The 25,704-nt window shown below is 53.1% G+C and overlaps 1 protein-coding gene across 7 annotated transcripts in view; it reads left to right on the top strand.

Annotated features, from left to right (window-relative positions):
* Positions 1 to 25,704, top strand: part of DYSF (dysferlin) — a 304,879-nt gene that overhangs the window by 68,122 nt on the left and 211,053 nt on the right. For all 7 annotated transcript variants that reach the window (XM_074992197.1, XM_074992191.1, XM_074992196.1 and 4 more), the window contains exons 5-16: positions 589 to 703; positions 6,079 to 6,266; positions 7,212 to 7,340; positions 9,074 to 9,136; positions 12,042 to 12,092; positions 12,204 to 12,234; positions 15,357 to 15,472; positions 19,360 to 19,486; positions 20,217 to 20,320; positions 24,084 to 24,152; positions 24,261 to 24,304; positions 25,453 to 25,535. In XM_074992197.1, coding sequence (XP_074848298.1) covers positions 589 to 703; positions 6,079 to 6,266; positions 7,212 to 7,340; positions 9,074 to 9,136; positions 12,042 to 12,092; positions 12,204 to 12,234; positions 15,357 to 15,472; positions 19,360 to 19,486; positions 20,217 to 20,320; positions 24,084 to 24,152; positions 24,261 to 24,304; positions 25,453 to 25,535 — 1,120 coding nt within the window. The remainder of the gene's footprint in view (positions 1 to 588; positions 704 to 6,078; positions 6,267 to 7,211; positions 7,341 to 9,073; positions 9,137 to 12,041; positions 12,093 to 12,203; positions 12,235 to 15,356; positions 15,473 to 19,359; positions 19,487 to 20,216; positions 20,321 to 24,083; positions 24,153 to 24,260; positions 24,305 to 25,452; positions 25,536 to 25,704) is intronic.

The following is a 25,704-nucleotide window of genomic DNA, read 5'->3' on the forward strand; positions in this document are numbered from 1 at the left end:
CCCGACTGAACCATCTTGATTTCTCCTCTCTTGACATTCACGACTCTACATTACTGCCGATAATGGGCCACATCCACCCTGACTGAATAGACCTTGTCAGCTCTGGCCCTCCCCTTGACCCAGACTGAGACTTGACTGAGACTCCCTCTTTAAATCCTCCTCTGAACCCTTCCCCCACACTCATGCGTCTGATGAAGTGGGTCTTTGCCCATGAAAGTTGATGCTCCAAAATACCTGTTAGTCTATAAGGTGCCACAGGACTTCCTGTTGTTTTTGAAGATACAGACTAACTCGGCTGCCCCCTGATACTTTTCAGGCTGGAATGATCCATATCCAACAGTGCACTTCAAGCCACTGGCACTTGTTCTGTTACGACCTGTTTGGCAGGGTTGTGTATGAGCCTTTCACAAAATCATAGAATCCCAGGGCTGGAAGGGACCTCACGGGGTCATCTAGTGCAGCCCCCTGCTTCAGACAGGATCAACCCCAACTAAGTCACCCCAGCCAGGAACTTGTCCAGCCGGGGCTTAAAAACCTCCAGGGATGGAGATTCTACCACCTCTCTAATGATCCTTTTCTGTTCTCCAGGCCTTCCTCATCCTGCAGGTTTCCTACATTCCTCCCCCCGGGGCTGCTCCTCAGTTCCCACTGCCTCCCCCGCCCGAGCCCACGCCGGCCACAGCGGAGCTTGACAGCATCACTGGTAAGGCGACGCCGTTGCATTGCTTGGCTGCACTCTGCTACGTTTGCTGTGGGGGCTCTTTGGCCTGCACCGTGAACCCCCAGAGCAGGACCCGGAGGCCTGCTGCACACCTGGGGGCCAGTGGAACCCAAATGACAAATGACCCTTTGGGTTTCCAGAAGTGTTGAGCAGAGGGATGGGGCTGGATCTGACCCCCCACTTTGAACCCTGCACAAGTTGTATGGAACCCTAGAAATCTCAGCATGGAAGCATGGGTGTCACCCTGGGTGGGCCTGGGTGCAGGGGTGTTCTGAGGTGGGGGTGGGGCACAAGGCAACTCCTCACCAATGTCTCAGGCACGGGGCCCAGTGCCCCAGCCCCGCCTCTCCCCTGTTCTGGCTCTGCCCCTCCCTTTTTCCCCTCCTGCAGCAATGGGGCTGGGGGTTGCGTGTGGTGGTGGTAGCAGCAGCAGAGAGTTGCTTCCCGCACCCCACTCACTGCATGGGCAGTGGGAGCAGCAGCCTGGTCCACTCTGTTGCCCTCCTGGCCCACCTCAGAGAAGTGGGGCATGGGCTGGGAGGGTGGGGGAGCGGAGCAGAGCAGGCTGGGAGGGTGTCAGAGCAGAGCGGAGTGGGCTGGGAGGGCTGCCGAGAGGAGTGGAGCGGGCTGGGAGGGTGGCAGGGCGGAGTGGAGCAGGCTGGGAGGGTGCTAGAGGGGAGTGGGCTGGGAGAGTATCAGAGCAGAGTGGAATGGGCTGGAAGGGTGGTGGAGCGGAGCAGGCTGGGAGGGTGCTGGAGGGGATCGGGCTGGGAGAGTAGCAGAGCAGAGTGGAGTGGGCTGGGAGGGTGGCAGAGCAGAGTGGAGCGGAGTGGGCTGGGAGGGTGGCAGAGCAGAGCAGAGCGGAGCAGGCTGGGAGGGTGCTGGAGGGGAGTGGGCTGGGAGGGTGGCAGAGCAGAGTGGAGCGGGCTGGGAGGGTGCCAGAGTGGAGCAGGCTGGGAGGGTGGCAGAGCAGAGCAGAGCGGAGCAGGCTGGGAGGGTGCTGGAGGGGAGTGGGCTGGGAGGGTGGCAGAGCAGAGTGGAGCAGGCTGGGAGGGTGGCAGAGCAGAGTGGAGCGGGCTGGGAGGGTGCCAGAGTGGAGCAGGCTGGGAGGGTGCCAGAGTGGAGCAGGCTGGGAGGGTGGCAGAGCAGAGCAGAGCGGAGTAGGCTGGGAGGGTGCTGGAGGGGAGTGGGCTGGGAGGGTGGCAGAGCAGAGTGGAGCGGGCTGGGAGGGTGCCAGAGTGGAGCAGGCTGGGAGGGTGGCAGAGCAGAGCAGAGCGGAGCGGGCTGGGAGGGTGGCAGAGCAGAGCAGAGCAGAGCGGAGCAGGCTGGGAGGGTGGCAGAGCAGAGTGGAGCGGAGTGGGCTGGGAGGGTGGCAGAGCAGAGTGGAGCGGGCTGGGAGGGTGGCAGAGCAGAGTGGAGCGGAGCAGGCTGGGAGGGTGGCAGAGCAGAGCTGAGCAGGCTGGGAGGGTGGCAGAGGAGAGCGGAGCGGGCTGGGAGGGTGGCAGAGCAGAGCGGAGCGGGCTGGGAGGGTGGCAGAGCAGAGTGGAGCGGAGCGGGCTGGGAGGGTGGCAGAGCAGAGTGGAGTGGGCTGGGAGGGTGGCAGAGCAGAGTGGAGCGAGCTGGGAGGGTGGCAGAGTGGAGCAGGCTGGGAGGGTGGCAGAGTGGAGCGGGCTGGGAGGGTGCCAGAGTGGAGCAGGCTGGGAGGGTGCTGGAGGGGAGCAGGCTGGGAGGGTGGCAGAGCAGAGTGGAGCGGGCTGAGAGGGTGCCAGAGTGGAGCAGGCTGGGAGGGTGGCAGAGCAGAGCAGAGCGGAGCAGGCTGGGAGGGTGCTGGAGGGGAGTGGGCTGGGAGGGTGGCAGAGCAGAGTGGAGCGGGCTGGGAGGGTGCTAGAGTGGAGCAGGCTGGGAGGGTGGCAGAGCAGAGCGGAGCAGGCTGGGAGGGTGCTGGAGGGGAGCGGGCTGGAAGAGTACCAGAGCAGAGTGGAGCGGGCTGGGAGGGTGGCAGAGCAGAGTGGAGCGGGCTGGGTGGGTGGCAGAGCGGAGTGGGCTGGGAGGGTGGCAGAGCAGAGCAGAGCGGAGCAGGCTGGGAGGGTGGCAGAGCGGAGCGGAGCGGAGCAGGCTGGGAGGGTGCTGGAGGGGATCGGGCTGGGAGAGTAGCAGAGCAGAGCGGAGCGGGCTGGGAGGGTGGCAGAGCGGAGCGGAGCGGAGCAGGCTGGGAGGGTGCTGGAGGGGAGCGGGCTGGGAGGGTGGCAGAGCAGAGTGGAGCGGAGTGGGCTGGGAGGGTGGCAGAGCAGAGCAGAGCGGAGCGGGCTGGGAGGGTGGCAGAGCAGAGCGGAGCGGAGCAGGCTGGGAGGGTGCTGGAGGGGAGTGGGCTGGGAGGGTGGCAGAGCAGAGTGGAGCGGGCTGGGAGGGTGCCAGAGTGGAGCAGGCTGGGAGGGTGGCAGAGCAGAGCGGAGCGGAGCAGGCTGGGAGGGTGCTGGAGGGGAGCGGGCTGGGGGAGTAGCAGAGCAGGCCGCCATTCCTGCCTCCCACGTGGTGAGTGTTGGGGGGATGGTAGCTTCCCTGCTGCAGCTCATGCTACATGCAACGCCTGGCCCAGGCAATCCTCCCCCGACATCCATCGGACAGCTGGAGTGGCTACGGCAGGGTCCCCAAAAGCACGGCGCCTGGGGCAGCTGCCTCACCGCATCCTATGGATGGGAGAGCTCTGCCTGAGGGACCGCCACCGTCCCACTGAGCATCCAGGCCCTGCCAAACCGGGGCCAGAGCCCCTGACTCCACAGGCTGGGACTCCCAACCCCGGCTTGGTGCCCGTCCAGCCACATGCTACTGCCATAGTCTCCATCCCCCGACATTAGCCCCTGCCCCCACGAGCCCCGCCAACTGCCTGGGCCAGAGAGTGCAGCTCAGCGTGGGGTGCTGGCAGGGGAGGGCCGTGGCCTGTGAGGGGGTGAGTTGTCCCAGGCAGGGCTGTGCTGGGGCCATTGACTTGGGGAGCAGCGCATGGTACCGGCAGCAGAGGGGCAGAGCTCAAGCTTCAGCAGGGCCTCCCTCTGCCCCATGGTGCCTGCTGAGTGGTCAGGGCCAGCGGGAGGGAGGTCCTGTCCCCGCCGCCCTGAAGTCAAAGCCCACCCAGTTTTCCTGTCCTAGCTACGCCCCCTCAGCCCCTGCGCCGAGGCAGGACCAAGTGAAGCTAGACCCGCCTCGACAGGGCTTTGTCCAGCCTGTTTATAGCAACTCCTCCGTCTGCCTTGGAAGCTGGTTCCAGGGATTGATCATCTCCCGCCAGTGTTAGATGCTGTTCCTACCACCTAACTGAGCCCCCTTGCTGCAGGGCCACTCGCTGGCATGTAGGCCAGCCGCTCCTCTGTCATGGCAGTGGGCTGTCTGGCGCCTGGGGCCACAGCTCTGCACGCTGGGTCCCAGGGCTGCTGGCTCTTTCCACTTGCGCGTGGGCTGCACTGGCTGAGGGGTGGTAATCTGACCCTGCCAACACCAGTCTGGCCACTTCTCATCAGTTTGTTCCCCTGGGTAATTTAGGATCTGCTTCCTGCTCTGTTCCTGGGAAGATGAGTATGGATGCTCCATAGCTAGGTCCATACACACACGGCCTGCTAATTTAATTTCTAGTAATCTGGCACTTACATGGCAATTTAGACAAACCCTATGAGAAAGGCACCTCAGGTGTGAATGAGTGGTAGCTGATAGAGGTACGTTATATGTTAGAGGTCGTCCACGAGTTCGTTTACCTTGGGTCCACCATCACTGACACCCTGTCACTGGACACTGAGCTAAATAGGAGGATCGGAAAAGCAGCCACAACTCTGTCCAGACTCAGAGCGTGGAATAAGATCAAGTTGTACACTCACACCAAAGTGCAAATCTACAGAGCCTGCATCCTCAGCACCCTCCTTTACAGCAGCGAGTCTTGGACCCTGTACGCCTGCCAGGAAAAGAGGCTGAACGTCTTCCACTTGCGCTGCCTCAGGCACATCCTTGGAATATCATGGAAGGACACAGTGACCAACACTGCCGTCCTCGAGCAAGCCGGAATCCCAACCATGCACACCCTCCTCAGGCAGCGTCGGCTCCGCTGGCTTGGCCACGGCCACAGGCTGAATGATGGAAGGATCCCAAAAGACATCCTGTATGCCGAGCTAGCCTCTGGCAAAAGACCTCCCGGACGCCCCCAGTTGCGCTACAAAGATGTTTGCAAGAGGGACCTCAGGGAGGTAGACATTGAGCTGGACAGCTGAGAGGAGCTGGCAGATGACCGCAGCAGGCGGAGGCAGGAACTACACAAGGGCCTTCAGAAGGGTGAGATGAGGATCAGACAGCAAGCAGAGGAGAAGCGAGCCCACAGAAAGCTCAGCAAGGACCTGCCAGACATCCATTACACATGCAACAGATGCAGCAAGGACTGTCACTCTCGTGTGGGCCTTCACAGTCACAGCCGACGCTGCAAATGATGATCCCAAATGGAACTACGAAGGGCGCAATCCATAGTCTACGTAGACTGAAGGATGCTACTACACCAAATCTGTACCCCCCACCCCAAACGCGCGGCTTTGGGGAAAGCCACATCCCTGGAGAGGTTAGCTGGAAGTGGAGGAGAAAACCCGGGCACTCTTTGAGTGTGGGTCACGTCTGTCCCAACACCCTGTCCCAACACGTCTGTCCCACTGGGTGTCAGTCCTTGCTGAGATCTGTACTGCAGCTGCTGTAAAAAAATCAGCTGCCAGGCACTGGCTTTAGGAGAGTTCCCAATGGCTGCTTGCCTGGGCTAGTAAATTAAAGAACCTCCCTGCCAGGCTGGCAGAAGAGCGAGGCTGCACCTGCCTTGCAGGTCCCAGGGTTAGAGATGAGCTGCAGCAGGTGTGGAGAATCTCCAGGCTGTACCCAAGATGCCATTCCTCAAATGCAGCCACCGGCAGCTTTTCTGTGGCTGTTGCGGCCTGCAGAGCATGGGTGGTGCTGCAGGAGGGAGGAGCAGCAGAGACGGTTGTGTCCGTGCAGCTGCCAGCAAGAATTGGTGGCCACACTCAGAGGCAACCAAAACACACGTGAGAGCCCTGCCGTGTGCCACAGTGATGGCTGGTAGGGAAGCTGTGCTCACCCAATTGAGCTGAGACTGATTGGAGGGCCTGGCCCAGCACTGGAGGGCTGTCTGAGGTCAGGATATTGGGGACAGCCTCATTGGGCCTGGACCAGTTGACCCTTGCCACTCGGCCCCTTCTCCTATCCAAAGTTAACCCCCCGAAACTGCCCCAGCCTGTCTCTGTGGGCTCAGCTCTGATCTCTTGGCTTGGTTCCCAGGTCTGTGCCCACCCCGACCAATCTGTCACTGCTCTGCCTTGCAGATACAGCTGGGGAGGAGGACACCGAAGACCAGATAGTAACAGGGGAAGAGACGGAGCCTTCCACAGGGCCCTCTGGGTCGGAGCAGCCCACGTTGCCCCGGAAGCCTCCTTCGCACCATGTCCATGGGATTAAGAGGAGGAAAAGCTCGCCAAAAAAGCCTCTGTCAAACAAGCCGCAGGACTTCCAGGTGAGTAGCGGTGACAGGTATGTGGCATTTGTCTCTCCCAGTGGCTCCTGTTTTGCCATCCCACCGATTGCACCTTCTTGGGAGCTTCCCCTCCTCTGGCGTGGGACCCTCTGGAGTTCTTCACTGCCTCGCAATGTGTTAAACTGGTCCGAGCGCCGGGGAAACCTGCCGGACGTGGAGCTGAAAGCTGCAGCTCAGGGCTAATGACTGGTTTTGATAGAGCACCTGGGTAATGTGTCCCAGGAGCTCCTGTGGGCAGAGCTGCCTGTTGGCTGGACCCCTGTCTGCCTCTGGGGGTGCAGCTCCATTCATGATAGAATCATAGAATCCTGGGGCTGGAAGGGACCATCTAGTCCAGCCCCCTGCCCACAGCAGGATGAACACCAACTAAATCATCCCAGCCAGGGCTTTGTCGGGGGGGATGGACTTTAAAACCTGTAGGGATGGAGATCCTACCACTTCCCTAGGCAACGCACTCCAGTGCTTCACCACCCTCCTAGAGAAACAGATTTTCCTAATATCCAACCTACATCTACCCACTGGCACCTGAGACCACTGCTCCTTGTTGGGCCATCTGTCACTAGTGAGAACAGCCTCTCTCTATCCTCTTTAGAGCCTCTTTGGGAAGCTGGAGGCTTCTATCAAATCACTCCTCACTTTTCTCTTCTGCAAACTAAACAAGCCCAAATTCCTCTGCCTCTCCTCATAGGTCACATGCTCCAGATCCTTAATCATTTTTGTTGCCCTCCACTGGACCTTCCCAATGCGTCCACATCCTTTCTGTACTGGGGTTGGGGCCCAGAACTGGACACAGTACTCCAGATGTGGCCTCTCGAGTGCTGATTCCAGTGGGCTGGGCTGGGGTAGCTAAGAGCCAAGCATTACATGTGAGCTTTCCCCAGGGTCTGTTGGGCTGCGACCCTTTCCTCCTCCGCCTGCTTTCAGATCAGGGTGCGTCTCATAGAGGGCCGGCAGCTCCCCGGCGTCAACATCAAACCCGTGGTGAAAGTGACGGCTGCTGGACAGACGAGAAGAACGAGGATCCGCAAAGGAAATGGCCCCTTCTTTGATGAGGTGAGCCTGGCGGCTTTTCAGTGTCTCCGTTGGGGGTAACACTGCCCGTGGGGTCCTGTCATGCTTACTGCTGTATTCACAAGCAACACAAAGCCCACCCATACCCTGACAGCTCCTGAGCTGGAGCTAGGAAGGTGCCCCAGGAAATGCCTCAGTTGCTCTTAATCGTAGTCCGTAATCACAGTGTAAACCCTGCAGAGGCTGACGAGACGAGGTTCATTGTTGCGGGGCTGATCCTAAGGAAAGCACTGACAGAGAGCCCAGTGTGGTGCAGTACAACAGCCGGCATTGTGCTGGGCGGAGGTTTGCAGTGTAACCGCGTTCGGGGATCACTTTGATTCCTTCGTGCTCCAGAGAGGGATCTTGTGGTAGCACAGCTGGGAACGTTCTCCTGGAAGGGTAGTCGCTGCATGGCAGTCGGGTGCAGGGAAACACGCCCACATGCTTGTCCGGGTGTGGCCGGAGAGAGGCTGGAAATGGTTTTCACCTCCTTAGCACATAGCATCTGGGGCACCAGGCTGGATCAGGGGCTCTTGGTGCTGGAGGTTGAGATGGTCCCAGCCTGTGATAGCGCCAGGCCATTCATTGTCCCGCCCTGCTGATCCCAAGGCAGGTGTATGGGTTCCCAAGGATGCCGGTCTCTCTGCCAGCCGGCCAAGCGATTTCATTGCCAGTGGTTCGCACAGACTGTCTCTGACCCTACTCCAGTCTGGGCCTGGTCCCACACCAACCAGCCCAGCTGTGGCCTGCATTGACGGCTGCCTCCACCCACGGCTTGGTGGCTCTGATGCTACCTCAGAGAGCTTTGGGTCTCAGTAGAGAGGAAGGACAAAGCAGGGGTGAAATGGGGCTCTGAGCACCTATGGTGCTCAAAGCCTGATTCAGGTGCTTATCTACTAGGCCACGCTGCCTTCCCCCCCCACTGAGAAGTCACTTTTAAGGTAGATGTGCCCCTAGGGCGGCGTGGGCGGTACAGGCACCCCACGGCCGGCAAGCACAGGGGGAAGCGGCCGTGTGGGCAGCTCAGGCGAGTAGGGTAGAGCCCCCTGCTCACCTGCACAGCTCATGTTAGCAGTGCCATGTGTTGCTGCCGGTCCTTTTCCCTGCTGCCTGTCCCCTGCCTGGGCCTTGTGTTGTGGAGGGTAGCACTGTGCTGAGGTGTGCGCACAGCCTGCCTTTCGCTGTGGCGTGCAGACACACCAGTCCTGCCCGCTATCTGCAGGCAAACACGTCCTGGCAATCACCCCTGTCTGCACATGAGGCCCGTTTTCATCCAGCTCCGCTGCCTGTTTAGATTCATCAGTGGTTCGGACGAGGCTGAGTGAGGGCAGCCTTCCCTGCTTGCGCGCGTACATTGAAACTGGCTCTGCGCCCCTTCTTGCTGCTGAGCGGGACGGTCGTAAGGCAAGACCAGGGGCCTGAGGCTCAGGCGGTCCCAGGCCCATTGAGCTCTGTACTGGTGCAAGACTTTGGACCAGTCTTTGCCCTTTTCCGTGCCTCAGTTTACCTGCTTATGCCTCAGATCGGTTCCTTCCCTGCTTAATTTATTGATGGTCTGAAAGCGCGCTGAGACCCTGAGAAGTATCGAATACCAGCAAAGCATCTGGAAGGCTCCTACTGCAACTTACTCAGCTTACGTCAAGACCAGCCTCAACCAGGCCACTGATTTTGGCTGACCATTGCGCGTATTTCGGGCAAGTTTCAGACTTTGTCTCTTTGTGTATTTTTAACAGACCTTTTACTTCAATGTCTTTGAGTCTCCGGCGGAGCTGTTTGATGAGCCCATATTCATCACCGTAAGTTCTAGAGACAAAGCAGCGCACCTCCTCTTCCGTGGTCCAGAGTAGCCCAGTGGTTCCTGAAATCATGCTGGGCCACACACCCAAACGTGGCCCGGGTGACGACCACGTGTGGCCGCTTGCTGCCAGCCTGGGAGCTGTACCTAGCTGTTGCAACGCAAACTATTTGCAGCCGTCAGGATTGCTGGTGTGATTGGAGAACAACAAGAAGTCTTGTGGCACCTTATAGACTAACAGATATTTTGGAGCATAAGCTTTTGTGGGCAAAGAAAAGCTCTCTTTGCGCACGAAAGCTTATGCTCCAAAATATCTGTTAGTCTATAAGGTGCCACAAGACTTCTTGTTGTTCTCGAAGCTACAGACTAACACGGCTCCCTCTCTGTTAAGATTGGGTAGGTTGCAGGGTCTGCCTGGCTGCTGTGGCCAGGGTGGAGCATTGCATGCTGGGATCTGTTGTCCTTCAGGGTGGCAGTCAAGTGGTAACCAGCTGTGGCAGTCCATGTATATGGTCTTCCACAGGGCATGGTCAGGGAACAGATCTAGGCCTTTGCCTTGAAAAATACCAGATCCTCCTGTCAGGCTGTCTGGAGAGGCTCACAACCCTGAGAGCCAAACTCCGGGCAGATTCCCACAAACCCCGAGCTGATGATGAGTCCTACAGTGAGGTTGCACCAACCAAATAACAAGCGTGAACTCCTCAAGCATCATAGTATGGAATCACAGATAGTCCCCTTGGGCACTCCAGTCTAGCTATCTAACTTGCCTTCGCGATAGATGGTCTCTTGCACCAAAATCACAATGCTAGTCAGGTTGCTGTCCATCCCCAAACAGTGAGAAGTCCTGTGGCACCTTACAGACCAACAGATTTATGGTAACATCAGCTTTTACGGGCAAAGGCCCACTTCGTTAGATGCATCTGACGAAGTGGGTCTTTGCCCACTAAAGCTTATGATATGATAGATCTGTTGGTCTATAAGGAGCCACAGGACTTCTCATTGTTTTTGTGGATACAGACTAGCATGGCTACCTCTCTGGTAGTTGTCCCCATCCCAAAGGATCAGTCGGCTGCGCCTGAAATCCTGCACCATAGACCGTGCTTGTAGCCAGGCCTATAATACACTAACTTAAGATTTATTAACTAAGAAAAGAAAAGAGCATTTTCTACAAGGTTAAAGCAAATGAACATACACGCCCAAACAAATTACAGTCTCAGGTTCTGAAAGGCAATAGAAGCTGCTAAAACAAGCAAGCTGGGTATGTTCTTTAGGGACTGGGGGCTAACCATAGAATTGTAGGTGTGGAAGAGACCTCAGGAGGTCATTGAGTGCAAACTCCTGCTCAAAGCTGGGGATCTCTTGCTTATGCTCAGCAATCTTTTCCCCACTGAGTTCGAGCAGCATAGTGATACAATTCCTGCTGGTCAGGTGTTTTTATTCCCTTCCCTCGGAGTGCAAATGGATGTCATGCTCCTGCAGCTATTATTTTTCGTAAAAGTGAAGCACAAGTTGTGGGCCATAAACAGAAATTCATGGAAGCCCATGACCTGCCCCTGAAATGAGAGTTTATGCAGGTCTCCTCTTCGTGGCGGTGGAGGGAATCAATCAGCAAAGTTGTTTCTCCACTGGTGCTCCACAATGGCTTGTCTGGGCACCTTCTTTGTTGGGCAGGAGATGACGCCTTTTGCGGGAAAGCAGTATTTCACCCTGGGAAATGAAAACCGCTGACCTGGAGGGGTTTCATCACAGGGCTTGTGGATTTGGTGACTTTCTGGAACTTCTATGATTTCTTCTTGGCCTGGGCTGGAACAGTTATCAGTCCCAGGACTGCCATAAGATCTGACTGGCAGCCAGCCCCAGGAGCTGCCAAAACACCTGGCTGGTGGCCGGCCTGGAGCAGCGGTTCCCAGCCTACCAGAGTAGCAGCTGGGGTAGGGTGAGACCCAGGGCTGGAGCAGCTGTCAGGCTTAGCAGCACTCTGTCTGTCTCACCTCCTTCCCCAGGATATTTTTAGTCAAAGTCAGGGCAGGTCATGGGCTTCCATGAATTTCTGTTTATGGCCCACAACCTGTGCTTCACTTTTACTAGAAATAACCGACAAAATCTTCACCTTCGTCCCAGCAAACGCTTCTATAGTTACCCAGCAAATACTTAAAGGTGACCATATAAAATAGGATGCAGGTGTTAATCATGAGATTAAGGCAGGCAGTGACTTCCTGTTTACTTTCATGAAGTCCAAACAAGCTCCATAAATCTAAATACCTGCTTTAACAACACTAACACACAGAGGAGACAGGCTGTTCCCCGCCAGGCCTGTCTCAGCATTCAGAGAGGCCCAGGGACCTTGGCATAACTGGCACTGGGTCTGCCAAGATCGCACCTGATCCAAACCCTCCTGAACCCTGCAGTACTCTCTCGCTCTCTCCAAGGGGCTTCTTGTGGGGCCCCTAGTGAGGTTGAGCGCAAGCTGCAGGAGCATGACAAAGAAAGCGGGGAAGGGACTATGTGTTCTTTGCAAAATGTATTTCCCTCATTTCTTACTAAATTTGAAACGAGAACTGTGATGGAATCTGATAAGTTTTGACCAGGGTTCCCTCAAATTTTTTTCCATCTAGAGGTGGAATAAATTTTGTTATGTGCACCAAGGGAACAGCAGATCTGCACCACCAGTGAAAACACATGCTGGTGGCTCTGGTCGATCTGCTAATCAGCTGGGTAGCACCTGTATCTCCCTGGGGCGGCCACCCAAGAGCTCAGCTTATAGGGGACACTGGTTTCGACCTGCTTTCCAAACTCCCAAGCTATGTGTGCTCAGAATACTAATGATTTCACATGGGTGGTTGTGAATTTATTTTAAATGCTGTATTTATATGTTTGCATTTTTCCCTTCGTCCCACTCACTGCAGGTTGTTGATTCCCGGTCTCTCCGGACAGACTCGGTGATTGGGGAATTTCGGGTAATGATTTGTAATTCCTTCTCTCTCTCTAGATATTTTTAATTGTTTTGGCCACTTCTCTGTGCAGCCGGTGGCAAAGCATTTGATTTTGTTTTTCGTTTTATTTTGTAGCTGGATGTCGGGACCGTTTATGCAGAACCAAGTGAGTTAAACAGTCGCTGATTTTGAGAGGTTTTTTTTGGGACCATTGGTGGTTTAAAATTAGCTGTCACATTTTGTACAACGTTGGGAAATTTCTTTGCAACAACAATCTGTGCACCAAATGCAGAGGTCCGTATACGTGCTCACATGTATTTACCTGTGCATATCTTTATGCCTGAAGATGAACATACACACAGAATTACAGATACACAGCACAAAGAGACACCATCCCTTTAAGATGGAAGACACCCATGCACGTATGACTTGTCCAATGACCACAGCTGGGCAGCACCTGGGGACCATGTGCATCAGAGTCCTGACAGTCAGGAAGGGGGAGAGGTGAGAGACACCCATGCCCGGAGCAGCACAGAAGGCCCCTGAAGGAGGATCTAGGTCAGGAGGGACAAAATTCTTTTCATCGGGGGTCACACAGCAATTTTTTACATGTTCCGGGGCCTGAACACAGAATATCCCCAACCCCTCCCTCCAGGCTAAACCCCTTCTGGCACCTCCTGGCCCAGGGCTCCCCACAGGGGATGGGAGGAATGAAGTTACTCTTCTCCCTTTCCAACCTGCTGTTAATTCCATGGGGGGAGCGGAGGTTCTGAGGTACGTGACGGGGTTAGTAACACTTCCCAAACCCCTTCCCCGCACCAGCCGTGATGGTACCCCCCTCCCAGGTAACACCAGGGCTCGGTGCTTTCCCCACAGCTCCCCAGCGGTCTGCAGGCACTGCGCACTGCCAGCCCGGACACTACTCAGAGCTTTGCTGATGACCGTGAGCCTCCTCCTGAGCTGACACCCATAAGCTCCTTTCCCAGTCCCAAAGAAGATCAGTCCAGAGATGTCCCACCCCAGGACCTGACTCTGACCTCCTGTGCAGCACATCTCCGTGGGGGAACCTGCCGAGTCCTGCACTGGCCAGCCTCGAGTTTGCATGAGCACTGGGGTCTCATCCTGGGACAGGGCGAGCTGGCGGCGCCCAGTCATCTGTCGCCAGAGCCCAGCACCCGGTGCTCCCTTTCATGCACTCAGAGAGGTGCTTCGCAGGGAGAGTTCCCCTCTCTTGGCAGCCGCCCAGCCCCTTGCCGGCTCTCACACCTTCTCCTGTTCTGCCCAGCATGGCAGAGCTGGCACGAGGGAGAGCTGCCACCCGGCGCTGCCTGGTCATATGCCATGGGGCTGGAGAGGCTTTGGCTGCTGGATCAGGGCTATGGCTCCTGCTGGCTGCATCAAGGTCAGGGAGTGGCTCAGGATGGCTCAGGCAGCTCCACAGGGAGCGAGGGGAGCTGCCTGGGGCGGTTCCGGCCCTGCAGGGGGGACACCATGGCAGCGCTGGGCCCTGAGCCAAGACAGGAGCTGGGCCCTGGGTGTTCCTAGTCTTGGCTGTTCTCCATGGCATGCTCTGCCTGGCCTGGAGCTGGCTTATGTTGGGTGGGGTGGGGCAGGACCAGCTGCAGCTTTTGGAGCCCGGAGTGGGACCAGCCCCAGGAAGCTGCATGCTCCTCAGTGCGTGACCATGGGGAGGCACAGGTGTCCTGCAGCCCAAGTGCCCGGTACAAGCTACTGATGGGAGCCGCAGTCCATTACCTCCAGCTGGCTCTGCCCTGCGCTGCCTCACTGTGGCTGGCGGCAGTGTCCAGAGCCACAAATGGCTCTTTAAAGAGCCACATGTGGCTCAGAGCTGCCCAGCCAGCTTTCAAAATGGTGCTTCTGCTGGTTCCGCAGACTGGGTGAAAAGGCTCCATGGGCCAGATTCTGGCCTGCAGGTCATGTGTTGGGCACCCCGCTCTAGGTGGTGCTTGAAGGAAGGCTGAAGGTCAGACAGCAGGAAGTCAGATGGGGTTTGATGCCTCTCCTTCTTGAGCTGGAGATCCAGGGCTGAAAAGGACTGAAGGCAGGAGTGTCAGGGAGGAAGTTGACTGTTCACAGCCGAAGAGGAGGGTTGGAGAGACCAGAAGGCTGGGAAGCAGTGGGACTTAGTCACCCATGTCTCCATGCTGGACAGCTGAGCCCAGGAGGGCAGTGAAAGGGCATGGGGAGGGCAGGCCACTCCCCTGGTGAGGATGGTTTCCTAGCAGAGGCTCCTACTGGGAGAGTGGGATTGTAATACCACCTGCAGGGTGGGAGTGGTTGTCCCTGAAGAGAGAGTGAGCTGTGGCAAAGGATGCTGGGGTGCCTAGCGTTGCATCTGGTTAAATCTATGTAGAAGTGCTTCAGGGCAAGGTCCGAGCCTGGTTCTTAGTTTAGCTGGACACAGTGTGATCAGCTCCTGCAATGTTATCATGTTTCTTGCTTTTTGGGGGTTTTCTATAAGCCCTAGCTCCTGGAGTCCTGTGATTGTGTGAGAGTTTCAGCTTTCACTTGAAGAATAATTGTTTCTCGCCCGCAGGGCTACAAAGAAAAGCCTGACGATGCAAACCTTGAAGGCTCAAAAACAAGCTGGCAAATAAAAAGAACTCAACATTTATTACAAGCTGGGCCTCCCTGGTCCAGCTCCCTTGGGATCTGACCAGTCCTGAAGGAGGCAGTTTGCCAAACCAGGGGAGGTCAATTTTGCCTCCCTGCCACCAGCGTGGCCCTGCTCCTGGCTTTGCCGCCAGCTTCCTGGCCAGCTCCTCACCTGCCAGCAGCCCAGCTAGGGTCTCACAGGATGGCTCCCAGCCCTCAGCCATCCCAGCCCACTGGGCTCCCAGCTGCTGGTCTTGCTGGATTTCTGGCCACTAGCCCCAGCAGGGCTGCCAGTCCTCCTGCTGCAGCCCAGCTGGGAGCTCAGCCACTGGCTCCCCTGTTACCGGCCTGGCTGGGCTCCTGTCCCACAGGGCTCCCAGACACCAGGCCTTCACTGGGACACTCTGGTCCAGGAACATCCCTGGTCCTAGCAGACCATGGATGTGCCTGGCCCAGAGAGTCCTGGTTTAAAGAGGTTAAGCCAGTATTTTTTGAAACTTACGACTTTAGAGCCAATTTCAGGATACTCTTAGAGCTGGCTCATGATTTTTAAATGTTTGCGGTTGATAGTATTGTGGAATGCTTTGCCCCGTCCGGTATTCTGATGTCACACAATCTTTACGTCCTATAAGGCAGGCAGTAATAAACAGAAACCTGGTTTCTCTTTTCTAGAGCACGCCTTGCTCAGGAAGTGGCTGCTTCTTTCTGACCCCGAAGATTTCTCCGCTGGCGCCAAAGGTTATGTGAAAGTCAGCCTGTTTGTGCTGGGACCTGGTGATGAAGCTCCTGTAAGTATAATTTTGCTGTCAGGGGAGAAAGAGACCACCTGAGCGCCTGCTGGCTTGTCTTTCTTCCTGCAGAAGACATGAAGGGTTGGCTTGAATGAGACTGTGCTAAGCCTGTAAGGCTAACTGATCTTAACTGGGAAGAAATCTGAATCATAGAATACTAGAACTGGAAGGGACCTCGAGAGGTCATTCAGTCCAGTTCCCTGCCCTCTCGGCAGGTCCAAGCACTGTCTAGACCACCCCCAGTAGATGTTTATCTAACCTGCTCTTAAAAATCTCCAGCAATGGAGATTCCACAACCTCGCCAGTGTTTAACTACCCTAACAGGTAGGAAGTTTTTCCTAATGTTCAACCTAAACCACCCTGGCTGCAGTTTAAGCCCATTGCTCCTTGTCCTATCCTCAGAGGCCAAGGAGAACAATTTTCTCCCTCCTCCTTGTAACTCTCTTCGAGGTACTTGTAAACTGCCATCATGTCCTCTCTCAGCCTTCTCTTTTCTAAACTAAACAAGCCCAGTTCTTTCAGTCTTCCCTCATAGTTCATGTTCTCCAGACCTTTAATCATTGTAGTTGTTCTTCTTTGGACCGTCTCCACTTTCTCCACATCTTTATTGAAATGTAGCACCCAGAACTGGACGCAATACTCCAGTTAAGGCCTAATCAGCACAGAGTAGAGTGGAAGAATGACCTCTTGTGTCTTGCTTACTGCACTCCTCTTAATACATCCCAGAATCATGTCTGTTTTTTTTGCAACAGCATCACACTATTGACTCATATTTAGCTTGTGGTCCACTATGACCCCTAAATCTGTCTCCGCAGTGCTCCTTCCGAGACAGTCACTTCCCATTCTGTATGCATGGAGCTGATTGTTCCTTCCGAAGTGGAGTATTTTGCATTTGTTCTTATTAAAGTTCATCCTGTTACCTCCGACCATTTCTCCAGTTTGCAGGAATGCCCAATGATTGTGCCAGAGGCCCTCCAGTAGATCATTGGTCCACTTAAAATGATCACCTGCCTCTGTCAGTGACCTAATCATGATGTTCAGAGAAAGGAGAACCCTCTCAAATGACCACCAAAGGAAAATGTTGGGTTTGGGCAGAGATACCTGAGCCTTTAGTAATTATCTTTGAAAAGTCATGGAAGGTGGGAGAAATTCCAAATGGTTGAAAGAGGGGAAATATCTATAAAAAAGGGAATAACAACAGCCTGGGGAATTATAATCATCTTAATTTAAGTCCGTGGAAAGATAATGGATCAAATAATTAAGCAAACAGTTTGCCAACACTTAGAAGATGATAAAGTGATAAGTAGCAGTCAGAATGGATTTGTATGGAACAAATTGTCTCAACATAATAATACCTTTTTTTGACAGGGTAAGAAGCATGCTGGGTGGGGGATGCAATAAACAGAGCGTGTCTTGGCTTTAGTAAGGCTTTAGATACTGTCTCATATAATCTTTTCATAAAGAAGCTAGAGAAGTGCAACTTAGATGGAGCTAGTATAAGGTGGGCGCAGAACTGGTTGGAAAATGTTCCCAGAGAGTCGTTTTCAGTGATTCACAGTCAATCTGGAAGTGCATAACCAGTGGAGTCCTGCAAGGATCCATTCTGAATCTGGTTCTGCTCAGCCTCTTTGTCAGTGGTTTAGCTAATGGCATAAAAAGTACACTGATAAAGTTTGCAGATGACCCCAAGCTGGGAAGAGTTGCAAGAGCTTTGGAGGCTAGGATTAAATTCATACTGGACTCACTGGAGAAGTGGGCCAAAGTAAATCGGATGAAATTCAATAAGCCCAAAGCTCTCCACATAAGGAAGAACAATCAGTTGCACACAAACAAAATGAAAAGTGACTGCCTGGGAAGAAGTGCTGCAGAAAGAGATCTGGTCGTCTTAGTGGTTCACGAGCTTAATCTGAGCCAACACTGTAACACACTTGCAAAAAAGCAAACATCAAACTGGGATGTATTAATACACATGTTGTAAGCAAGACACAATAAATAATTCTTCTGCATTAGGGGCTAATTCACCTGCATATCTACTAATGTGATAGCTGCCATCCTGTGCCGGCACTGCCCTTCTGCTATGTACGTTGGGCAGACTGGACTGTCTCTGTGCAAAAGAATAAATGGACGCAAATCAGACATCAAGAACGGAAACATTCTAAAACCAATAGGGGAGCTTCTCATTCTTGGCTGGGATGACTTAGTGGGGGTTGGTCCTGCTTGAAGCAGGGAGCTGGACTAGATGACCTCCTGAAGTGCCTTACAGCCCTGGGATTCTGTGATTCTCCCTGGACACTCAGTAACAGATCTGACAAGTGACATAAGTCTGCAAAGAAACTTCAAAACCAGATTTCAGTGTGAAACTGCAGAGCTGGAATTCGTATCTGAACTTGACATGCTCAGACTGGGTCTGAACAGAGGCTGAAAGTGGCTAGCTCGCTACAAAAAGTAATTTTCCCTCTTCTGATGTTCACATCTCATCAGCTGGTGGATGTGGGCCACAGCTACTCTGACTGAGTTGAATTCATTAGCACTGGTCCTCCACATAGTAATTCAACACTCCCATCTTTGCATGTGTCTATATCCCTGCCAAATTGAACTTTCCATTTCATGCAGCCAGCCCATGAAAGCTCATGCCCAAATAAACTTAGTAGTCTTTAAGGCCATAGAATCATAGAAGGGACCTCAGGAGGTCATTGAGTCCAACCCCTTGCCCAAAGCAGGACCAACCTTAACTGAATCATCCAAGTCAGGACCTTGTCAAGCTGGGACTTAAAAACCTCTAGGGATGGAGATCCCACCACCTCTGTAGGGAACCTATTCCATTGCTTCACCACCCTCCTGGTGAAATAGTTTTTCCTAATATCCAACCTAGACCTCCCTCTCTGTAACTTCAGACCATTGCTCCTTGTTCAGTCACCCATCACTACTGAGAACAGCCTCTCTCCATCTCTCTTTAGAGCCCCCTTCAGGTGACTGAAGGCAACTATCAAACCTCCCCACCCTACTCTTCTCGTCTGCAAAATAAATAAGCCCAAATCTCTCAGCCTCTCCTCCTAGGTCTTGTGCTCCAGCCCTCTAATCATTTTCGTTGCCCTCCACTGGATCGTTTCCAGTGCATCCACATCCTTTCTCTACTGGGGGAAACAGGACTCCTTGTTGTTTTTGCTACAATAGACTAGCAGGGCGACCCTCTGAAACGTATTGTCGCACGAGTTTTCTGTACTAAAATCTTAGTCATGGATTTGTCTAGGTCTTTGATGAGATAAGCTGAGACACCATGAAAGCAATTCTCCATGTCAGTCAGTTAGGGATTTTCTTTGGGAAAGGCAGCACTATATAAAAGAACAGTTTGTGGAATGAATCAAGCTGCAGACGCTGCTCCGTTTGTCAGATGGGTTTGGTAACCTGTGACCCTGCTTTCTGAGTTGTCCAGTGCACTTTAGTAATGTTTGATTACAATCTATTATATGAATTGACCTTGGTTATTTGACCTCTTATTACCAGCAAAACCAGACTCAAAACCCAAGACACAGAAGTCACTGGTGAAATACTCATAGATCTCATAAGGGTGAAGTTAGGCTAATGCCAAACCCTTGACAGGTCCCACCCTTGGGGTCAGATCCTGCAGTCTCTATGTGCCTGCAGTTTACAGAAGAGATGGAAGTGACCCAGGGTGTTTGTCTATGAATCCAAACTTTCAAGCTGGTTTGGGTTGGGCATTCCCAGGCAGGGCATATTGCTGGATTGTGGTAAAAGAGGGCTCACCCAGGAGGGGCGATGGTGCGTTTTATGCCTTCTCTGCTTAGCGGCTGCTGTTTCTCTGCTTTGCGGAAATGTTCAGCCCCCCCTGCCCCCTTGTGACCGCTCGTTTGTTTGTCTTGCAGTTGGAGAAGAAAGAAGTGGCTGAAGATAAGGAAGATATTGAGGGAAATCTTTTACGCCCGACAGGGGTCACGCTGAGAGGGGCTCACTTCTGCCTGAAAATTTACAGAGCTGAAGACTTGCCTCAGAGTATGTATCTCTGCTGCAGGGTCTGATCCGTGCTGGTAGCCTTGGAAATGACACAGCAGCAGTAACGTGCTACAGCCCTTGGGCGAAGGGCAATGCAGAACGCAGGTGGACTGTTTCCATTCTGTGTGCGTCTCTCAGACACTGGAGTCAACTCGGACCAGCTCCCCAGTGGGCAGAACTCCCTGGTAAAACAATGGGCCAAACCCCCAGTGGATGTAGATTGGAACAGCACCACTGGAGTCAATGGAGTTATGCTGATTTACACCCCGCAAGGATCTGTCCTTTGCTATTGTGCCTGGTGTCACTCAGTGGAGTTTGCCCTGCAGGACAGGTCAACTTTTATGGCTCCAGGGCTGTGAAAGTAATTACTAGAGGGACTGGATTGTTATGGGGCAAAGGCTTGGGGGCTGGTTAAGGGGCTACTGAGGTTACTAGGGAGTGCAACTCATTGTCTTTCAAGGGATGTAAAACCATGTAGTAGCCTCGGTATATCATGGTCCTACTGTCTCTACCACTGGAGGGTTCGTTGGTAAAGCTGAGGATGAGTTGGGCCACAGAGATGAAAAGTTCAGACTCAGCATCTAAGCCCAGAGTTCAGACTCCTCTGTGAGCTCTGAAGCTGAGGGCTGGGCAGCCTGGGTTATTTAAGATGGCTGGTTAAAGACATCTTACTCCTTATGCTTGAAAGCCTTTGGCACGCTGATTGTTGGGGGTTCTCTCTCTTTCCCAGTGGACGATGCCATCATGGACAATGTCAAGCAGATCTTTGGCTTTGAGAGCAACAAGAAGAACCTGATTGATCCGTTTGTGGAAGTCAGCTTTGCTGGAAGAACGGTGAGCGGCGGAAACAGACGGGCACTCTCCTGCCTGGGCTGGAAATCTTCCTCTGTCTCCTGGACTCCTGTTCTCTTAGCAACCCCATCAATGGGTCACCAGCCTCACTGCTGGGCGAATGTTTTGATTTGAGCTCCCTTTCACCTGTGGGTGCATTGGGGTGTGGGAAAGTGGGAGTGCCATGTCTGAAACAGGCACAGTTTTCTGAAAGATGAAGGAAAAGGAAGAAAGTGGGGAGGAGGGAAGAATGAGGCCTGGGCAGTTTTATTTCAGGGTCAGGCCTGCAGAAGATTGACCTGCTGGGGCATGGCTCACATTCGTATCTTACTCACAGAAGTGGAGATGGGGAAGATGGGATAGCTCAGTGGTTTGAGTGTTGGCCTGCTTAAGCCCAGCATTGTGAGTTCAGCCCTTGAGGGAGGCCGTTTAGGGAACTGGGGCAAATAAATTTTTGTTGGATATTAGGAAAAACTGCTTCCCCAGGAGGGTGGTGAAGCATTGGAATGCGTTGCCTAGAGAGATGGTGGATTCCATCCCTCAAGGTTTTTTTAGTGGGGGTTGATCCTGCTTGAAGCAGGGGGCTGGGCTAAATGACCTCCTGAAGTCCCTTCCAGCCCTATGAATCTATGCTTCTAAGATCTGTCAGTCTGATTGTTCATCGACTGCTCATTTCTGTGGTGCCTGATCATCGATGGGGGGTTAGGTCAACACCTCCCTCTACCCTTGTCATTGTAGCTCTGACCCCTGGAACACCTTTATCCAATCTGATTCCATGTTTTACCCATCCTCACTCTTAGGGAATAGTTTTCCAGTCCAAGTTTCTCTTTATACCATTTCATCTGGTCAGCCCTAATTATGCCCCCTTCAGTGCGTAAATACTACAGTGAAGGGTGAACTAAGAAGACCAATCTAGAGGGACAGATTTTCATATCATACACCTCTGTTCTTGGGCCTGTACCAACTCCCCTTCGTTCGTGTAACAAAATTACAATGGAAAAAAAAAAAAGAATGAAATGGTCGAATCCCTTCCAGTACGAAAATAAAGGAAAAGTCTACAACTATGAGATCCATCATGAATCTTGAGGACTTTTGTTCAAAGGACTGTTTGCAGGCTAGGAGACCAGGTGGCAAAGCTAGCTTGTGAGTAGCATCTGATTAGTCATCGGACTCGTCTCTCATGGATGGTGTCTTGTGTTCCTTGCGGCAGCTGAGTAATTTCTGCTCTCGGCTCTTAGTGGTGCTGTTGTATTAAAAATGACAATATTCAAGTCCTTGTGTGTATGTGTGGGGATGAGGAGGAATAACCGAGAGATATTTTCCTAGCTCAGGGCTCTCCTACGCTTTTGGAACCAGCTTAAATTGATGGATGATCGTTATTTCACTGTCTGTTAAATGTTTGCAGTTCCCAAGCTGTGATCCATGGACCGTCTGGTCCTTGAGGATCTGTCTGGTCCCATGAATCCAATCTCTCCTCCCTTAAGTTCCTGCTGATAAATTCCAAATACATTAAACATTATCCTAACCTTAGTCTTCCAGCCAGGCAGTAGGTTGTAGTGTCGATGGGGATATTATGGGATCATGAATAGGAATGGGGAGGGGAGTTCAGGAAAGGTCCCTGAAATAATTTCTCTATTCAAATGTCGTGGAGCTTACTCCAAACAGGTTCTCATATTACTCTTCTCACTGTAGTATCTGAGCACTTCCCTTAGTGCATTTAGTTTGTGTCGCCATTAATCACTAACCACTGTAGTAGGTGGTTAGTTCTTCCTCTCATCCTCATCCCAGGGCGATTTGTGTGAGCAGTGGAAGGTTTGGTTGCAGTAGTGTTTGGCTTTAGATGTCTGTGTGGCTCTATGTTTGTATCTGAGGCTCGAACCACACAACCCACTCAGGGTCAATCTTCCAGGGATTCATTTCATGCATGTGCGAAATGCCACTTTCAGGGGTCAAAGTCAACCCCAGAAGTCCTTGATAGTGGCAAGGATTAAGGAAGGTCGACGGGAGAAACACTCCCATTGACCTTCCTCCATGTAGACAGACACTGAAGTTAATCGCCGATAAGTCGATTTTAGCTACACAATTGGCATTGCTAAAATTGTGTATTAACAGTCGACTTCTATGTCTAGTATGGACATAGCCTCAGAAGGGAGGATGATGGAGTGCACCTGGACCGGAAGGTGGGACGTTTCAGGTGGTCTTTGGTTCTTGAGGGCGTTCGTTATATGGCTCTAGGCCGCACCCAAGACAGTGGTTTCCTGCCCAGACGAACTTTGGTAGAGAATTCCGGAGATGGATTCTCGGCCATAGATCTCATCCTGGAGTAGCAGTTGTCTTCAGATATCCTGGGCCTGGGCCATTGATAAGGACCAAGACCTTGAACTTGACTCAGGTGAATTTCACCTGGTCTAAACTGAAGTTCCCTCTAAACTGTGCATGCTGACCAGCACCAGTAATGCAGGGGAGCGCCTTCACCAGGAGACATCTGCTTCTTGGATGGGCCAAGGGGGGCTCTTGGGACATCCCTCTTTCTGCAGCTATGTAAGTACATAAAAACATCCAGGCTGGGTCAGACCGAAGGTTCATCTAGACCAGTATCCTGTCTTCTGGCAGTGGCCAGTGCCATGTGCTTCAGAGGAAATGAACAGAACATGGCAATTTTGAGTGATAAATCCCCTGTCATCCAGTCCCAGATCCTGGCAGTTGGAGGTTTAGGGACATCCAGAGAATGAGGTTGTACTCCTGCCATCTTAGCTAACAGCCTTTGATGGACTTAGCTTTCATGAGCATATCTAGTTCTTGTTTGAATCTTGTTATACTTTTGACCTTCACGACATTCCTTGGTGAGGAGTTCCACAGATTGACAGTGCATTGTTAAGCTAAGCCGGCTAGCTATTAATTTGATCTGTTAACCCCTTGTTGTTATGGTTTGTGGAAGGGAGAATGACACTTCTGTATTCCCTGTCTCCACACCAGGCATAATCTTATAGTCCTCAATCGTATCATCTCTTTTCCAAGCTCAACAGTCCCAGTCTTTTTAATTTCTCCTTATATAGAAGCTGTTCCATACTCCTGATCGTTTGTGTTGCCCTTCTCCGAATCTTTTCTGATTCTAATACACCTTTTTTGAGATCAAGCAACCGGAATTGCACCCAGTGTTCAAATGGTGGGCATACCATGGGTTTACACACTACCACTGTTATTTGTTTTATTATCTTTCTCTCCCTAATGGCGTCTAACTCTGCTAGCTGGTTTGACTGCCATAGCACAGTGCACTGACATTTTCAGAGAGCTGCCCACAATGATCCCAAGACAACAAGAAGTCCTATGGCACCTTACAGACTAACAGATATTTTGGAACATAAGCTTTCGTGGGCAAAGACCCGCTTCGTCTGGCTAAGCGGGTCTTGGCCCATGAAAGCTTTTGTTCCTAAATATCTGTTAGTCTATAAGGTGCCACAGGACTTCTTGTTGTTTGTGAAGATACAGACTAACGAGGCTACCTCTCTGATAATGATCCCCAGATCTCTTTCCTGTGTGCTAATAGCTAATTCAGTCCCTGCCGTTTTATATGTATGGTCGGGATTATGTTTTCCACGTTCCACCCGAGAAGGTTTCCTGAGACTTGGAAACCACGAAAAATCCACCTGGAGCTGGGAAATGTAACGTAAATAAACCAACGAGTCTGCATGGTGTCCTCACTCATAGAGCAGGGTGAGTCAATCCTGCCATATCATCTCCTTCTATTTTTCCCTTCTCTTGCCAGATCTGCTCCAAGATCCTGGAGAAGAATGCCAACCCGCAGTGGAACCAGAGCATAACTGTGCCAGCCATGGTGAGCAACGGCAGGTCTCTGTTCCTTGGGTCGCTTTTGTCCGGCCATGGTTCCTCATCCCCTGAGCCATTTGCACTGACCAGTTCCCTTCTGTACCTTTCCCCTTAGTTTCCTTCCATGTGTGAGAAGATGAGGATCCGAGTCCTGGATTGGTGAGTTAGAAACTGAGATAGGAGACCCTACGCACACAGACCCTGAGAGGTGAGAGAGGGAAGAACCAGGGTCCCAGAGGAGACAGGCTGTAGCTATATGGTGGGAGTCTGTTCCAAGAACTACTGTAGGCAGCCCCGGTTTCAACTGTCCTGTGCTAATGTAATGTTGACATGCCCCCAGGTCATCTGCAGGTGGAATCCAACCAGAGGCCTCTGGAGCTTAGAGAATGACCTGCTACCGCGTGAGCTAAAAGCCAGCTGGCTCTCAGCTAAGGCTGTAGGGGAGGCTCAGTCTTTCTCTGTGTAAATGGGCTCAGTGCCACTATGTGGGACAGTGACCCACACCCAGAAGGTGTGTGAGTTACACTAGTGCCACCTACTCCGAAATGCAGTGAGCTCCCCAAGCCAGAAGCACTCAGGGAAACAGTGTCTCCATCATGCCAGGGCCGGGCAGGCTCTCCCAGGCATGCTAATGCCAGGGTGGGTCAGGTTGTAATGGGCTGTATGGATCACTCCCAGGTCTGTCACTTCCTTCACCTGCAACCAGCTGGCTCCAGACCTAGGAAAATCATTTCTCACCTTTGCAAGTGGCAGAGAAAATAGGTTTCGGGCATCGCTGTGGGCGATAAGGTGATGGGCACTAGGCTAACGACCTTACGCGCAGCAGAGAGCAGGCGAGTGGTATGTTTACACTGCAGTTAAATGCCTGTGTGTGGTCCCTGTCGTGGGCTCTGGCTGAGGGTCTGTGAAAGTGCAGTGTGGAAGTTCAGGCTTCGACCCTCTCTGGTTAGAACAGTGGAGTGGGGGGGTCAGGACTCCTGACTTCTGTCGTGCGTGCTGCACAACAGTGAGCAAGCCGCTTCATGCCATTCTGTGCCTCAGTTTCCCCTCTGTACCATGAAGGTAATGGGACAGCTCTTCAGCTGGTGGAAATCAGCACAGCTCCGTTGATTTCCATTAAGGATCTGGCCCTCCCGGCTCCGGTGGCGTAGTCCAGATTCACTCCTGGTCCAGTCCTGTCATCCCAGGTGTGATCCGGAGGGTTCACGTTTGTAAAGACCGTGGCGATTTCTCAAAGGCTGGCGCTTTACGGCCAAAGCCCAAGCAACCGAACACTTGCTACAATTAAACCACGCCCCTTATTTCAGGGACCGGGTCACTCACAACGACGTGGTCGGCACAACCCACCTGTGCATGTCTCAGATCTCTGCCCCGGGAGGGGAGCTGGAAGGTAAGAGGAGGCATGGGCCTCGAGTTTGCCTGGGGTGGGCGGGCTGGGGAAGGCACTGTCTTGGCTTGCAGCCTTGCCTTGGCGTGGGTGATGGAGGAACAACGCCCGGGAGACCGTCCCTATGAAACCGTCTGGCCTAGTGGGGGCTGGTGCCTCCCCTCTGACTGCC

The sequence above is a fragment of the Carettochelys insculpta genome, chromosome 4, assembly GCF_033958435.1.
Source record: "Carettochelys insculpta isolate YL-2023 chromosome 4, ASM3395843v1, whole genome shotgun sequence".
Lineage (NCBI taxonomy): Eukaryota > Metazoa > Chordata > Testudines > Carettochelyidae > Carettochelys > Carettochelys insculpta.